General features: G+C 46.0%; 1 protein-coding gene across 1 annotated transcript in view; it reads left to right on the top strand.

The window, feature by feature from the left end:
* SEMA3A (semaphorin 3A) overlaps positions 1–17,810 on the top strand; it is a 365,431-nt gene that overhangs the window by 57,334 nt on the left and 290,287 nt on the right. Inside the window, exon 2 of the mRNA XM_055000206.1 lies at positions 1,572–1,729. Coding sequence (XP_054856181.1) covers positions 1,572–1,729 — 158 coding nt within the window. The remainder of the gene's footprint in view (positions 1–1,571; positions 1,730–17,810) is intronic.

The raw sequence follows: 17,810 nt of genomic DNA on the forward strand, positions 1-17,810 counted from the left end.
CCATTTTGGCCCCATCATGGCCATTTGGGGTCCAATTCAGACCCCCAAATGGCCAGGATTGGGCCCCAAACAGCCAGGATTGTACCAAAAATGGCCAGGGTCAGGCTTCTACTAGGTGGAGGAACACTTTCCCAGACTGAAATAGTCCGATCTGGGCTAGATCCTGGCCATTTTGGTCACCTTTGGCCATTTTTGGCCCAATTTGGGCCCTAAATGGCCAGGATCGGGCCCTAAACGTCCAGGTTTGGGCCACTGCTGAGTGGGGAAGTGCTCTCCATGCAGCATCAACCCATTCCAGGCCAATTTGTGCCTTTTGGGGCCCATTTTGTCCTAATTTGGGTCCAAAATAGCCTAGACCTGGCCACTGCTGGGCGGGGGAGTGCTCTCCCTTGGCAGATCGGCCCATTCTGGGCTGAGTTTAGCCTTATCTTGGCCATATTGGGCCCCGCCATGGAGCACAGGAGTGCTCTCGGGGCAGCCACGGCCTGTGTGATTATGTCATTTCCCAGAAGTGATGTCATTGCACAGTCCTGGAAGTGTGCACTGTGCGCGTGCGTACACATGTAGTGAGAAGCACGCCTCCTCCTCCCAGGAGTTGCCCTGGGTGAGAGTTCCCCCTCCTCTTTCCCCAGAAAAACAGCCATATATAGAGGTATATACATACATACCTATATGTATGTATGCATATGTAACTTGTTACTAAAATTGGCCTTTGTAACAGATGACTGGAAAACAGCCAATGTCACCCTAAGTTTTAAAAATGAGTCCAGAAGGGATCTAAGAAATTACAGGCCAGTTAGCCTAACATCTGCTCTGGGTATATTAGTAGCAACTGTTAATAAAGAGAGCATTATTAAGGACAATGAGGAACAAAGGTTGCTGGGGGGGAAATCTTCAGGGCTTCTGCAGAGGCAAGTCTTCTCTCCATAACTTCTTGAAGTTCTTTGAGCAAGTTTAACAAGTGTGTGGATAAGGGCGATCCAGTAGATAAAGGTGCATCACCACGTTCCACCCTTTAAAAAATATTTAATTAGTTTCTTATACTCTCCCATTGGCTTTTTCTCACAAAGAATGACTTCTTCCTTGAACATGACACAGAGTTGTTAACACTTGTTCTTGAGGCTGCATTCATGCTGTCCAAGACAAAGGTACAATATAGGTTTCTGGATTTTTAATCCTGAGTGTGCCTTTTCAATTGTTTTCTTTTTTGTGCAGCTTTTCACAACATTTGTATCATAACTCTCACAAATCAAATTTAGAACTTGTTTGCTTTTGAACCCGCCCTGATGGGCATATTATTAAATAATCTGCAGCACTGGCACACATGAGCGGGGGAGTTTTACATTCCGGATCTCTGAATAGGTGCAGATGGGGCAACGTTTACTGTAACACATGGGCAGATGCCAGCGATCACGGTCTATGGCACCTTTGTGCTTGCTTTCTATTTTTTTCTCTTTCCTGGGGAAGGATTGTAAAAATAATGCCATGAAGTTCACCTTGGTTATTTTTAAGCAGGACATCAGTCATTGTCCATCAAATTAACCAGGATCTTCTTGCTTCTCATTCCACAGAAATGTTTGAATCAAACAATCTAGTCACTTTCAACGGTCTGGTCAATAGCTCCAGTTACCACACTTTCCTTTTGGATGAGGAGAGGAGTCGACTCTACGTTGGAGCAAAGGATCACGTATTTTCTTTCAACCTAGTCAACATCAAGGAATATCAAAAGGTAACATCACATCTTTTATCACTTTTCTCCCTCAGGCTTTCAGCTTGTGTCTTGACTGGTTCACTTCAATCTGTAGGTAATAATATGCATCCTCAATCCCCACCCCCGATGTAGAAAATTGGCATTCGGCAAAGAAAGCGAGGCCAGAATGGATGAAGCTAGTTTTCTGTCCGGATGGATTTTTCATACAGCGAAGCCTTCAGTCCCATGAGCTCCACAGTCTAACCTGAAGTGGCACATCCTAGACACAGGCAGTCCCTTCAGCCCACAACTGTGAAGGGTGTGGGCCTTGTCAGGGCTTAATTTGTGCCGGGGTTCAACACTAGAACATTGGAAGTGATGATAAAAGAGCCTCTGAACCTATTCAGAGTGTACTTCCCTCATTCCTGAGTAACTATGATGATTTTCTACACCTAAGCAATTTGGCTTCTGAATTACTGTGTGCTGAAGCAAATTTGGAAGTTCCTTATTGAGTGGTATCTCTGAGAGGCTCTCTACAAAAGACGACTTGCGCGGGGGTGTTCAAGTGAAAGATCTGACACTTGCTCTCCCATTGTGAATACACACCTGCCGCCAGGGAGGCAGAGTGCAGACCACACAGAAAGTCGTCCCTTGAGCATTCCTGTGTAAGATGGCTTGTAGAGAGAGAGACTGAGACCATTATGTTATTTTATTTTATTACAAATATTTATAAATATTTATGAATTGGCCCAAGGCAGCTTCAAGGAAAGTGAAAAAGAATTTCTTTAAACCTGGTAAAATTTCACCAGAAAAATCTAGCGTCCCTAGTTTTGATGTAGGTGATGTGAAAGACCTTTCTCTGCCTGAGACCCTGGAGAGCCCCTGCCAGTCAGAGCAGGCAATACTGGCCTTGATGGACCAAGGGTCTGATTCAGCAGGAGGCGTCTTCATGTGTTCATGTGTATGTGATGACTCTTTCACGCAAGCTGTATGAAACGCTTGCTTGAGCCACCTGGGGGATTGGAAAAAACATCCCTTTCTTTCAATAGCAAGGAGGACAAAATAATGTGAGTTTGGCCTATAACTGGATAATTTTAGAAAAAAGTCCAGTAAGAGTGAGCAATGTGCCCCTAAAGGCACATAAGACTTCATGTATGCACTTAACTCTGCTTAGCATCTTTTGTTTCTACGTGAGGATCTCCGTTGAAGAGATTTGTGGATTAGAGTCAACAAGCTGGGGACAATGAGATTTTTGCATGTTGGGGAAATCTAATTCCCTCTCTTCTAGGTGCCCACTTCCTCTCCCGTTCTTTTAACATAACTTGGCTGTCTTCCCTCTACTCTGTCTGCTTTCAACCAGTCCCCACACTCTTCTCCCCATCACCCCCAGTGATCTTTTAATTTTGTTTTCTAACTACTTACACAGTCTTTCTTCCCCGATCCTCCTAATTCTTCCCCATCGGATTTATTTATTAAAACATTTAAAACCCACCTGTGCTTTCGCCCATCACCCACCTACCGATCCTTCCCCCACTTATTCCCCTTTCCTGGCTGTCCACCTCACCCAATCTTCCTTGTCTCCTCAGCTCTCCTCTCCCCACTCCTGCCACACCTCCACTTATCTCTTTCCAGGGTCTGGAGCTATGTAGAGGTTTGTCAATAATGCTTGTATTCACAAGCCATCCTGAGAGGGAGGTTCAAAGCAAAACGCTTAAAACTGGGATTGAGTCCTCACTAGAGATAGGCACGAACCAGGAAAATGGCAGTTCGTTGAGGTTTGTGGTTCTGTGCATTTCATGAACAATGAACCATGAACTGCCGTGAACTTGCCCGGTTCGCGAACCGGTTTGTTTGGTTCATGCATACATCACTTCTGGGGCTGCAGAAGGTCTACAGAAAGACTCATCCCTCCTGTTGCCTAGGTAACAGATTGATCGGCATCTCGCTGTCTGCAGTGACGAACTGAAAAACTAACCAAACTAACCGCTCTAAAAATCATAGCGGTTCGTCAGAAGTGAGCTCTGAAGAACCATCAGTTCATGAACCAAAAACTAGCCTGGTTTGTGACAAATTTTGATTCATTTGGGCTCTGGGAAAGAGTAGGAAGGGGAGCTGTTGCCGCTGCTGCTGAGGTGGTGGGTTTCGCCTTTTCTTAACTGCTGGGGAGGATTGGCTGAGTTGCTGCTGTGTGGAAGGAGAAAGTCTGAGGAGGGAGGAGGAGCTGCTGTTTCTGTCTGTCTGTGGCTTGGGCTGCAGTGGAGTGTTGCTGACGGGAAGTGTGTGTGCGAGAGCCAAAGGGCTCTTGGCCTGTGGCTCTTGGCCTGGGGCTCTTGGCCTGGGAGCTCTGAAAGAAGCCAAGGAAGGATCCAAGGGGCAAAGGCCTAGTCTCCCAGTGTTCCCAATAAGGTAAGTAGACTTTCCACAAGCAGAGCCACCTAAATATGTAGGGTATTAAAAGGGGGAATATATATATATATATATATATATATATATATATATATAATAAGAATTTTTTTTTAAAAGTGAAATTATGAAGGTAGTATGCCAGCAGGGGGTTGGGGGCTATCCAGTGTTTTGCACTATCTGCCCACTGGGCGGAAGTCTTGGGTGTCCGCTCGGTGCAAGGAGCTCCTGGTTCTCAGGGAGCGAGTTCACACCCTTGAGGCTGAGGGGGCTGACCTGGAGAAGCAGACACAGCCAGTCAGACACATGGAGAAGACTACCGTGGACTTGTTAGACGTGTCCCACTCTGAGAATGGCAGCCCCACCACTGCCAGGGAGCATGAGGGTCAAGAGGAGACAGGGCACCGTGCTGAGGATAAGGGGGATATGCCCTCAGGAGGGACCTCTTCTTCAGTTGGTGAACGGGTATCCTTTCGCACCAAGGAACCATCCCTGGGCAGGGAGGGAGGGGGGCTCTTGGTAGTTGGTGATTCGATCCTTAGGTGGGTAGACAGCTGGGTGGCAAACCCGTGTACTGACGGTATGGTGACTTGCCTGCCTGATGCGAAGGTAGCGGACATCACGCGGGTTCTAGATAGGTTGGTAGACAGTGCTAGGGAGGAGCCAGCGGTTGTGGTACATGTTGGTGCCAACGATGTGGAGAAATACAAGCGTGAGGTCCTGGAGGAAAAATTTAGGCTGCTAGGTAGGAAACTCAAGGCCAGGACCTCCAAGGTAGCCTTTTCAGAAGTGCTACCCATTCCATGCACAGGGTCAGAGAGACAGGCTCAGATTAGGAGGCTCAATGCATGGATGAGACGATGGTGTGGGGAGGAAGGGTTCAAGTTTGTGAGGCACTGGGATGCTTTGTGGAACAAGCGGGAGCTGTACAAAAAAGACGGTCTCCACTTGTCCTGAGAAGGAACCAGGCTGCTGGCACTTAAAATCAAAAAGGTGGGAGAGCAGTTTTTAAACTGAATATTGGGGGGAAGACAACATGAGATGAAATGTCTCTGGTTCGGGATGGTTCATCTCAAAGAGATGAAGGGTTAGCTGTTACTTTACTACAGGGAAATGGATTAGTTGTCTATTGAGACGGTGACAAACAATATGGACTGCCTGGCAAGGTCTCGAGGCAGCAGGACGAAGGTTGCAGGCCGAACATGCCTGGGAAATTATAGATGTTTATATACAAATGCTAGAAGTGTCTGAGGTAAAATCGGGGAGTTGGGATGCTTAGTGTTGGGGGAAAACATAGACATTGTGGGCATTACAGAAACTTGGTGGGATGAGGAAAATCAGTGGGATACGGCAATTCCTGGATATAAATTATATCGTAAGGATAGGGAGAGAAGGGTTGGAGGTGGAGTGGCTCTGTATGTCAGAGACGGTATACAGTCCATTAAGATTGAGAAGGTAAGAGAATTAGATTTGCTTCTGGAAATGCTATGGATTAAAATAGTGGGCCCAAAAGGAAACTTAACTCTAGACATTTGTTATCACCCACCGGATCGAAAGATAGAGGATGATTATAACATAATGAAAGAAAGAAGGATAGTGGCTAGACAAAATAACTGTGTAGTAATAGGTGATTCCAGTTACCCACACATTGATTGGGTCAATGTGTGTTCAAGTTGGGAGAAAGAGACTGAGTTTCTAGACACTCTCAATGACTGTGCTATGGAGCAGATGGTTGCAGAACCTTCCAGGGGAGAGGCGATCCTGTACTTGGTCCTAAATAATGCCCAAGATCTGGTGAGAGATGTAAAAGTGGTTCCACCGCTTGGGAACAGTGACCATAATGTTACTGAGTTCAGCATTTGCATAAATAGGGAGTTGCCCCAAAAGACCAACACAACCACTTTTAACTTTAATAGGGGTAACGTCTCTGAGATGAGGGGGCATGTGAAGAAGAAACTGAAAGGAAAGGTCAAAGGGGTCAAAACCCTTGGGGACATTTGGAGACTATTTAAAACTACAATCCTAGAAGCTGAGATAAAATATATACTGTAGGTTAGGAAAGGCACAAATAGGTATTAAAAAAGGCCTGCAAGGTTAACAAACAAAGTAAAGGAAGCTATAAAAGGTAAGAAGGTTTCCTTTAAAAGATGGAAAGCTAGTCGGAGTGAGGTACATAAAAGGGAACACAGGCTGTGGCAAAGAAAATGCAAGTCTGTGATCAGGCAGGCAAAAGGGGACTATGAGGAACACATTGCAAAAAACATAAAGACCAACAATAAACATTTCTTCGAATATATTAGAAGCAGGAAACCAGCCAGGGAGGCAGTGGGGCCCCTGGATGATCAAGGGGTAAAAAGATTACTGAAGGACGATAGAGAAATGGCCGAGGAGCTACATGCATTTTTTGCCTCTTTCACTGTAGAAGATGAGAGGTACTTGCCCACTCCAGAACTGCTGATTTCGGGAGAAGTGTTGAAAGACCTGAGTCAGATTGAGGTGACGAGAGAGGAGCTCCTACGACTGATAAGACAATTTAAAAATTAACAAATCACCAGGCCCGGATGGCATACATCCAAGAGTTCTGAAAGAACTCAAATGTGAACTTGTGGATCTCCTGACAAAGATATGTAACCTTTCATTAACATATGCCTCCATTCCTGAGGACTGGAAGGTAGCTAATGTCACCCCCATCTTTAAAAAGGGTTCCAGAGGAGATCCAGGAAATTACAAACCAGTCAGTCTAATGTCAATACCGGGTAAGTTGGTGGAAACCGTTACTAAAGAGAGAATTAGTAAGCACATTAATGAACTAAAGCTATTGAGGAAGACTCCGCATGGGTTCTGTAAGGGAAGATCTTGTCTCACGAACCTGTTAGAGTTCTTTGAGGGAGTGAACAAACACGTGGGCAAGGGGGAACCAATAGATGTTGTCTACCTGGACTTCCATAAAGCTTTTGATAAAGTTCCTCATCAAAGGCTGCTAAGTAAGCTCAATAGTCATGGGGTAAAAGGACAAGACCTCTCGTGGATCAAAAACTGGCTAATGAATAGGAAGCAGAGAATGAGTATAACTGGGCAATATTCACAGTGGAGGGTAGTAAGCAGCAGGGTACCGCAGGGCTCAGTATTGGGTCTGGTGCTTTTTAACTTGTTCATTAATGATTTGGAGTTGGGAGTAAGCTGTGAAGCGGCTAAGTTTGCGGATGACACTAAATTGTTCAGGGTGGTGAGAACCAGGGAGGATTGTGAGGCACTCAAAAGGGATCTGTCGAGGCTGTCAGACTATGTCATTCCAGAATTGATAGTCTGCTTCACTCCCTTTCTGCAAGAAGATAAGGTCCTTTGATTTCAAAAAGGTTTATTGTGAAGAAACAGCATTCATTTTCAGATGTACATATTCCAGGATAGAGATCCTGGCCAACCAAAGTATTGTCAAGAATGACTCATGAAAAGAAAGTGGTTACATTTCACACTCCCAAGCCCAGCCTCCCCCCCTGAGTTCACATAGCCAAGCTTCTCAGAGGAACGTAGAGCTGGCCAAGGTCGAGCAGGCAGATAAGAGGATTTCCTTTCCCATGTACTCGACTCCTTGCAGGTGTTGGGGCCTAAAGGGAAAGAAGACTAAACACTACAAAGTTAAACATGGCGTTACTCAGGTTAAACAGGCTCTGACATTCCGCCACCCTTAAGATCCCTCTCCCCCTGGTTTGTCAGGATAATGGATGGAACTGCTTGATGGAACTGCTTAAGGAGACGAGGGGCTTTCACATGGATAGACTCCACCCACTCTTTATATCCTTCTTCAAAATTTTTCCAACGAATTAGATAAAATAGCTTGTTATATCTGATCTTAGAGTCTAATATGTCTTCCACTTCATAGTGAACTTGAACATTGATCATGGTTGGGATGGGAGTGGTTGGTGAGGGATGCCATTGGTCTGGTGCAGGGGCTTTTTTCAGGAGACTCACATGGAATGTTGGGTGCACGGGGCACAAATTCTTTGGTAGAATAAGTTCTACAGTCACTTGGTTGATTACTCTCTTAATAGGAAAGGGTCCTAAATATTTCAAAGCAAGTTTTTTGCTGGCTTGGTCTACTCAAAGTTTTTTTGTGGAGATGTATACTTTGTCTCCTGGGTGTAATTCCCATTCTTTCGCACGGTGGCGGTCTGCATATTTTTTATAATCTGCTTTTGCTTTAGTTAAGGCTGTTTGTATAGCTGTCCATTGTTGGCTAAGGGCGGTCCACCATTGATGTAGGTCCCCTACTGGTTGTTTTCCTTGCGGCAGCTCAAAGGGAAAAGCTTTTCCATCGTAGCCGTGCACAATTTTAAAGGGAGTTTCACCTGTTGAACTGTGGACTGCGTTGTTGTAAGAATATTCAGCAAAATGAAGACCCTCCACCCAGTTATCTTGTTGGAAATTAATATAACATCGAAGGAACTGCTCTAATATCTGATTAGTTTTTTCCGATTGTCCATCACTTTGTGGGTGGAAAGCTGAACTGATTCCTTGCTCCATTCCTGTTAATTGTAGTAATTCTTTCCAGAAATTGGCAATAAACTGTCCGCCACGGTCGGATATCACCTTAGAAGGAAAAGAATGCAGCTTAACAATGTGTTTCATAAAGATTTCCGCTAGTTTCTTGGCGGTGGGTATGGTTGTGCAAGGTATAAAATGTGCTTGTTTGGAGAACAGATCCACAACCACTAAAATATATGAGCAACCCTTGGAGGTAGGAAGATCTGTAATAAAGTCCATAGAAATTACTTCCCAAGGTCTACCTGGGGTTTCTAGCGGCTGTAAAAGTCACGGTGGTTTCCCCTTCCTGGTTTTGGCGCTTATGCATGTTGGGCATGATGAAACATATTGGGAAACATCTTTCCGAATACCCGGCCACCAAAATTGTCTTTGTATTAAATGGAGAGTTTTTAAGTAGCCGAAATGACCCCCGGTGTGGGCATCATGACAACGTTGTAGAACTTCCTTTTGGAGGCTAGCTGGTATGTACAATCGATCCTCTTTCACCCAGCCTCCGCCGTTTGGGACATTTTTGCTTTGGGCGCTCCCTCCCCTTCCTTTTCCACCTCGCTTTTCACTTTTGCTCTCCACCCCTTGTCTGCTTCTTGAGTCTCCGCAGTTTGGCTGCGAGTGGTAACCACTCCTCCTAGTTGTTGGGGGGTGAGTACGGTATCAATGGTTTCCTCTTTTTTACTTTGATGTTGGGGCATGCACGAGAGAGCGTCCGCTAGGAAATTAGTTTTGCCCGGTAAGAAGTTTAGGGTGAAATTGAATTTAGAAAAGAATTCCGCCCATCTGAGCTGTTTAGCATTAAGGCGTCTAGGGCTTTTTAGAGCTTCTAAGTTTTTGTGATCCGTCCAAACCTCGAACGGGTGTCGAGCCCCTTCAAGCCAGTGGTGCCATACTGTGAGAGCTACTTTCACGGCAAAGGCTTCCTTTCCCCATACATTCCAGTGCCGTTCAGCTTCTGAAAATTTTCTAGACAGATATGCACATGGTTTGGCTTTCCCATCCTCCCCCTTCTGTAGAAGCACGCCTCCAATGGCTGCATCGCTGGCATCGACCTGGGTCGATTTTCGTCTGGGTGTTGTAGGACGGGCTCTGAAGTAAATTTGAGTTTGAGTTCATCAAAGGCTGTCTGGCAATTTTGGTCCCAGATTAATTTGGAAGTGGGTTTCTTTGCTTGATCCCCCTTCCTTTTAGTTTTTAGAAGCTTGGTTAAAGGTAAGGCTATCCTGGCAAATCCCTTCTATAAAGTCTCTGTAAAAGATAGCAAACCCCAAGAAGGATTGTAATTGCTTACGAGTACGGGGTGTCTGCCATTCTTGTATGGCTTTAATTTTGGCAGGATCCATTTTTAGTCCTTCCCCCGAAATGCGGTAGCCCAAATAATCCAGTTCTGTTTTATGGAACTCACATTTAGAAAGCTTGATAGGGAGTTTGTGGCACATTAATGTAGTCACTACTTCCCGTACTAATTTTACATACTCTTCTTTTGTTTTTGAATAAATTAAAACGTCATCTAGGTAAACGACCACTCCCTTATATAAATATTTATGTAGTACTTCATTGATCATGGCCATGTATACTGAAGGGGCGCCAGATAAGCCGAAAGGCATGACTAAGTATTCATATTGTCCTAAGGGCGTATTGAACGCGGTTTTCCACTCATCCTTCTTTAATTCTTACATGGAAGTAGGCATCTTTCAAGTCTAATTTGGAGAATATCTTACCTTGCGCCGCGACATTGAGTAGGTCTCTGATCAGCGGGATGCGATAGGCATTGGTTGCTGACACTGCATTGATTCCTCTGAAGTCGGTGCAGAGCCTTAAGCCTCCATCCTTTTTCTTAACAAACAGTACCGGAGCTGCATGTGGACTGCTAGCTGGGCGTATAAATCCTTTCTCTAAATTCTTGTCGATGAACTTTCTTAGTTCTTCTCTTTCCAGTGGACTCATAGAATATAGTTTGCCTTTGGGTAGCTCTTCTCCTGGCAGGATCTCGATGGCGCAGTCGATGGTGCGATGAGGGGGAAGACTGTCAGTTTCCTCCTCACTAAACGCTTGCTTCAGGCTTCTATATTCTTTAGGAATGCGATTCAACTCCTCTTTAGTTAGCGTATAAATCCTCTCTCTAAATTCTTGTCAATGAACTTTCTTAGTTCTTCTCTTTCCAGTGGACTCATAGAATATAGTTTGCCTTTGGGTAGCTCTTCTCCTGGCAGGATCTCGATGGCGCAGTCGGTGGCGCGATGAGGGGGAAGACTGTCAGCTTTCTCCTCGCTAAACGCTTGCTTCAGGCTTCTATATTCTTTAGGGATGCGATTCAACTCCTCTTTAGTTAGCAGTGCAACATCTAGTAGAGGGGGTTTTGTTCTTCCCCATTCTGCCTGCCAGTTATGAAGTTTGCAATTTTCATGATTGAAATCTATTGTTCCTTTGGTCCAGTCTGTATCAGGGTTATGATCCCATAACCATCGACTGCCAAGGATTAATAGGTATTTGGCCGCTTGGCTTATCACGAAGCATCTTTTTTCCAAGTGGTTTTTGATACCCGTGGGTATTGGTTCAGTTTCTAAAGTTACTGGGGACATGTTGGATCCATCCATTTGTTCAAAAATAATAGGATTTTCCAGTTCTTTAGCTCTTAGACCCAGTCCATTCACTAAGGCTGGGGCTATAATGTCTCTAGAGCATCCAGAATCAATTAATGCCTCCACACATATATGTGTCCCACTTATGGGGTTCAGTAAAACAACTGGTGTGAATAAAATAGACCCTTTTTCTCTCACCTCACGTGGGGAGATTTCTTTTTTGATCTGTCGGTCGGGTCTCCTTACGACAGATCCATCTCGTTTCCCGACTGGGGGCTGGGTACGTCTTCTTCCTCCCCGGTGGGTTGCACGTCAAGCTCCATCAGCACTTTCTCTGCTTCTAAGCCTTTCTTGGGCTGGTTGCGCTTCAGTATTCCTCATCCCCGGCTTGTTCTTGGGGCTGGGATGGGTCACGCCGGAGTAGGGGCTGTTTGCGCTGGTAAGCGGGCTGGGCACTGGACTGCAAAGTGTCCACTTCGACCGCATTGGAGACATAATCCCTGCCTCCAACGTGTATCCCTGGTCCCACGGCTCGGGGGTCCCCCCTTCCTCCTTTTTGTACTATTGGTGTTCTTCTTGTCCCAATAGCCTATTGTTGTTCTACTAGCCGCACTTGTTGTATATGGTTTTCGACCTCGCAGGCTAACTGGATCCAGCCGAGGAGGGTTGGCGGGTCATCCTGCATCAGAGCCCGGTCCAGCAATCAGGGATTCATGCCTCCTTTAAACATTACTATTTTTGTCCCTTCTTCACAGTGAGGGCACTTGGCTGCCAATTGTCTGAATTTCGCAGCATAGTCTCTAACAGGTTGAGTGCCCTGACGTAAAACTTGCAACTCCGTGCGGGACCGATCCTCTTCCAGAGGATCTTCATACTGTGCGCGCAACGCAGCCATAAAACTTTGTAAAGCGTCCAGCTCTGGGGCGCCAGAGTCATATAGAGTTACATACCATTCGGCTGCTTTGCCTTCCAGTCTTGATGCCAGATGATCAATTCTGCTCTCCTCATCTGGAAACAGATGCCCCCATCAATTGAAGAACTGAAGTGCTTGAACTACAAAAAATCCCAACTTTTGTGTATCTCCATCAAAGGTGGCTTCCAATTTAATCCAACCCCAAGGCAACTCCGGCTCCCTCCTATCTTGTGTCGGAGGAGGTGGAGGCATTGGGCCTTGTGGCAATCCTCTGGGTTGGCCTCGCGGAACTCCCGTCGGTTGAGTTCGGGGTGGGTTTCCAGGCGGTGGAGCTCTCGGAAGTGTCCCTGTGGCTCTTGGAGGGACTTGTATTGGGGGCGGCTGCTGAGGTGCTCCCTGTCTAGGCGGCGGTATCGTCACTTGTCTTGGAGGGGGAGGAAGCTGCAGATGTGGAGGGACATTTTGACCCGAAGGCAGTGGTTGTGGAATGATTTGGAGAGGTACTGGTTGAGTTGGGGCCGGTAGTGTCAGCGAAGGTGTTTGTAACATTTGTACCGCTACCTGTGTCTGTTGCCGCAGGGTGGACATCGTTCGCATCGTTTGAATAGACGATAGTTGCTGCAGTAGCGGTGACGGATCTACGCTGGATCCCAGAGTGGATTGCATGGCCACCAATATTGGAGCACCTGCAAGCACTTGTCCCTGCGCCATTGCCGATGCTTGTCGAACTTGATCGGCCGCTGCTCGCTCTTCCCTCTGCCCTCTCACCAACTCACCAATGAGGAAAACAGCCTGGGCTAATTCATCCTCCATCGCACCCATCCGAATTTCCATCCGTCGGTAATATTCAGTGACTTCTTGTGCTGCTCTGTCCTCTCCTTGGTCACTAATCTCCGAGGGTTCGGACGGTCCTCTAGACCGAGGTGGAATATAGTCCGAAGGCCACGGCTATATTGGCCCTTCTGCCCCTCCGGCTGACCCTCCTTCTTGGGTTATTCTCCTAGCATCACAAGATGGTATCGGGCTTGTTGTAGCGCCACTTTGCATTCGTAGCTCCTCTTCTTCAGTCATACCGGCTAAGATTCCCTTCGCTAGTCCGGTAATTGCTGAAATCCCAGTATTCACTGCTTGGGTCCGATATTCCAACTGTTGAGTGCGTCGGCGCTCCCATGCTCTAGCTGAGTTCACATTCGAGTAATCCCAGCTCATAAGTTCATTTCTGGTGGTTTCCCAATCCTGGAGGCTGTCTGGGCCTCGGGGATCCCACTCTTCCAGGCGGCCCACCGCTACATTCCATTTATACCAGGGCTGGTTGCTGGCCCGCGTTTCTTCTGGCATGCGGGTGGCCCTCCTTAGATCCCATATGATGCTAGGGCCTTCCTGCTCCATCGAGCCAATGGTGCGCCGAACGTCAATCGTTGAACGGGAAAACATGGTCCCCGCTCTCCTCTCCTTCGCTTCTCTAGGTAGGGAGCCACACTGCCTCAGTGTCGGCAGTGAAATTAGCTGGTTCTGTCCGTTAGCCTCTCGCACCTTCGGCTGGGCGCTGGCTACATCTGGATCAGGTTGCTCCGCTCCTCCGACAGGCACCGTCCCCGCTCCTTCCTCAGGAACTCCTTCTCCGGGGACTTTGCAGGGCACCTCGATAGGTACTTCGGTAGGACCTGGGGTCTCCCCCAACCCACTCGCTGGTACCAGTGGTATTGAGTCATCCTCCTCCTGGCCAGGGACAGGTAGATCAATCAAGGAGTCCTCAGTATCCATCTGCCCTGGGTGAGTGGGTTGTAGACTTCAAAGAGAGATTCTTGACAAACTGTCAGACTATGTCATTCCAGAATTGATAGTCTGCTTCACTCCCTTTCTGCAAGAAGACAAGGTCCTTTGATTTCAAAAAGGTTTATTGTGAAGAAACAGCATTCATTTCCAGATGTACATATTCCAGGATAGAGATCCTGGCCAACCAAAGTATTGTCAAGAATGACTCATGAAAAGAAAGTGGTTACATTTCACACTCCCAAGCCCAGCCTCCCCCCTAAGTTCACATAGCCAAGCTTCTCAGAGGAACGTAGAGCTAGCCAAGGTCGAGCAGGCAGATAAGAGGATTTCCTTTCCTTTTTTTTAATATATTTTTTTATTTTTAATTACTAACATCAAAAACTACAAAAAGGGAAAAAGGGAACAGGGGGAAAGGGAAGAAAAAACATATGAAAAACACATACTACATCTACAAGTATTGCATTCCCTTCATAATACCATTATTTAAAGTTAAACTTTCTAATATGCTATTAGATTGGTAGATCTTATAAAATACGAACTACAGTCAGGATCAGATCTTCTTCCCCCCCTGCGTCTCGGTCACAGCTCTCTCTGAACAGCTACAGTGGCTGCGCTCACTCCCTCCTCCCCATTCCCCCCTTCAGATTCTAAATCCTCTCCTTGCTGGAACTCTTGATAATTAAACACAAAGTCCCTCAGCTGTACTTCCGATGTTATCTTGTAGGCTTGGTCTTTATAACTGAACCAAATACCTTCCGGAAATAACCATTTGTATTTTATTTCACGCTTCCTCAGAAGAGCTGCAAACCTTTTATATTTGAATCTTCTTTTCCGAGCTAAAAATGGAACGTCCTTCAATATCTTAACCTTGTTACCCAGAAAGTCCAAGTCCACATTGTACGAATTGTATAAGATGGTGTCCCGAGTCTTTTTAGATGAAAAATCGATCATAATCTCGCGAGGCAGCTGACGCTTCGTTGCATATTTTGAAGATGTCCAGTGGGCTTCCAGAATATCGCTTTTTAACTCTTCTTTAGTTGCCTTTGCGGATGACGCCAAAAGTTCCAACACCAAATCCTTTAAATTTTCACTTTCCTCCTCCTTCACATTCTGAAGACGCAATACCGTCTGAGCATGATCCACTTGTAACCCTATCAATTGATTCTCCAAAAGCTTTACTTCTTTGTTTTTTGCTTTCATGAGTACTGCGTTTTCCCGAGCAGACTGCTCTGCCCCAGACACTACGTCTTTAATGGTTTTCACTTCATTCTCAACTGAGCCAACCCTTTGACCCATTTCATTTAGCTTATCAACAAAGGGCTTCATAGCTTCAACGACCGACCGTTTAACCACTTCTTCAAGAGACTCTCTTTTCCCCTGCAAAGCAGCCGAAACAGATTTGCCCACAGCAGGGCTCTGCTTTTTCGTCGCCATCTTAGGGGGGGGAATCCGCCAACTAAGTTCCAAAACTCAATGAAGGGGAAGATATCCGAACCTTCTTAGCTTCAACTCCCACCAATCCTTCGCATACGCTTGGAATGGCAGAAGGGATTCGCTACTTACAGGTTTTCACCTTAAATCAGCTTGTTGCCGTTCTCCATAGCCCGGCAGCACGTGATGTGCTGCGCAAGTCTGCCAGCCTCCATAGGAGCAAACGGGCAATTTACCCCCTGCATCGACTTCAGGGGGCTCTTCCCGCAGCGCTCCAGACCCTGGCCCCCTCACTGGGAGTCCTGGGGGTTAACCCTCACAGGTCAACCACCCGGTCAGGCTGCTCAGGCGCTTCCTCCCGGACCTGCGAAGAGGAGCGTCCGACATGGCCGGGAAAACAAAACCGAATCAAGAGGATTTCCTTTCCCATGGACTCGACTCCTTGCAGGTGTTGGGGCCTAAAGGGAAAGAAGACTAAACACAACAAAGTTAAACATGGCATTACTCAGGTTAAACAGGCTCTGACAGAAGCTGGGCGAGTGGGCATCAGCGTGGCAAATGAGGTTCAGCATGGCCAAGTGTAAAGTAATGCACATTGGGGCTGAAAATCCCAAATATAAATACACAATGATGGGGTCAAAACTGGCGGAGACTGACCAAGAGAGAGATCTTGGAGTTGTGGTGGATAACTCACTGAAAATGTCGATACAGTGTGTGATGGCAAAGGCCAGCGCTATCCTGGGGATTATTAGGAAGGGAATTGAAAACAAATCAGCTAACATCATAATGCCCCTGTATAAATCAATGATACGGCTTCATTTGGAATACTGTGTACATTTCTGGTCACCACACCTCAAAAAAGATATTATAGCACTGGAAAAAGTGCAGAAAAGGGCAACTAGAATGATTAAAGGGATGGAACGCTTCCCCTATGAAGAAAGGTTAAAGCGCTTGGGGCTCTTTAGCTTGGAGAAATGACAAGTGAGGGGTGACATGATAGAGGTTTACAAGATTATGCATGGGATAGAGAAGGTGGAGAAAGAAGTATTTTTCCTCCTTTCTCGCAATACAAGAACTCATGGGCACTCAATGAAATTGCTGAGCAGTCAGGTTAGAATAGATAAAAGGAAGTACTTCTTCACCCAAAGAGTGATTAACACATGGAATTAACTGCCACATGAGGTGGTGGCAGCTTCAAGCATAGACAGCTTCAAGAGGGGATTGGATAAACATATGGAGCAGAGATCCGTCAGTGGTTATTTGCCACAAGGTATAGATGGAACTCTCTGTCTAGGGCAGTGATGCTCTGTATTCTTGGTGTTTGGGGGGGCAATCAGTGGGAGGGCTTCTAGTGTCCCTTCCCCACTGGGAGACCTCCTGTTGACACCTGGTTTTTTGGCTGCTGTGTGACACAGTGTTGTACTGGAGGGGCCATTGGCCTGATCCAACATGGCTCCTCTTATGTTCATATTTTGGTTTGTGCCCATCTCTAGTCTTCACTCCCAGAGTAATGGCTCACTGTAACCAGTTTCTCTGACTAAAACCTCAGTTGTGTGGGACTGAGAAGCAAGTTCCCAGCCCTACCAGGTTTTAACCAAGAAGTCAGCCCTGTGGAGTAGAACACATGAAGACTGAGTTCCAAAACAATTATTTCGGCAGTTGTAGCCAAAATGGGCCAAAATACTGGATTAAATTTAAAGCCTTCAAATCCCCAAAGAACACACAAAGATATACACAAAGACATTTATTAAGAGAAGTGCAAAAGGGTACAGACATAGAAATATGCAAGCACAGAGGTACACAACAAAGCTAGTCTACCCAAGCATACTTAAACAGACTTTATGTTTCCTCGCCCAAGGTTACCTTTCGGGCTAAAACAAGAGAGTCCAAATGGCTCTAAAGTCTCAAAATCCAGAGACAGAAATCCTGGGCTGGTACTAATCCTTGGTGGGCAGATCCAGATCACAAAAGCAGGGAGCAGAAAATTCTGCGCAAAAGCAAGTATCATGGAAAAGGGTCAAAACAGAGCAGCAAGCCATTAAATCTAACTATGACATCAATCAAAATTATCCAAATGAAGTACTTAGAAAACCAGAGGCAGTAGTGTTTGAAATATAAATTAAATTAATCCTCAAAGGAAATTTTATAGCTAAAAAGATTCTATAATACTCAAACACATTTTTCAATGGTATATCAAGGCTGTGTGTGTGTTATGTTCTGCCAAGTCGCCTCCAACCTATGGTGACCCTATAAATGAAAGACCTCCAAAACATACTATCATTAACAGATTTGCTCAGATCCTACAAAGTGAAGGATGTAGCTTCTTTTATTGAGTCAAGCCATCTTGTTTTGTGTCTTCCTCTTTTCATACTGCCTTCCACTTTTCCTAGCGTTATTGACTTTTCCAGAGAATCCTGTTGTCTGGGGTCTGAGGCTCAGCCCCTGGACTTGCCAAGAGGAACAGGCGGGGCACAGCCAGGAG

The sequence above is a fragment of the Eublepharis macularius genome, chromosome 16 (assembly GCF_028583425.1).
Source record: "Eublepharis macularius isolate TG4126 chromosome 16, MPM_Emac_v1.0, whole genome shotgun sequence".
Classification (NCBI taxonomy): domain Eukaryota; kingdom Metazoa; phylum Chordata; class Lepidosauria; order Squamata; family Eublepharidae; genus Eublepharis; species Eublepharis macularius.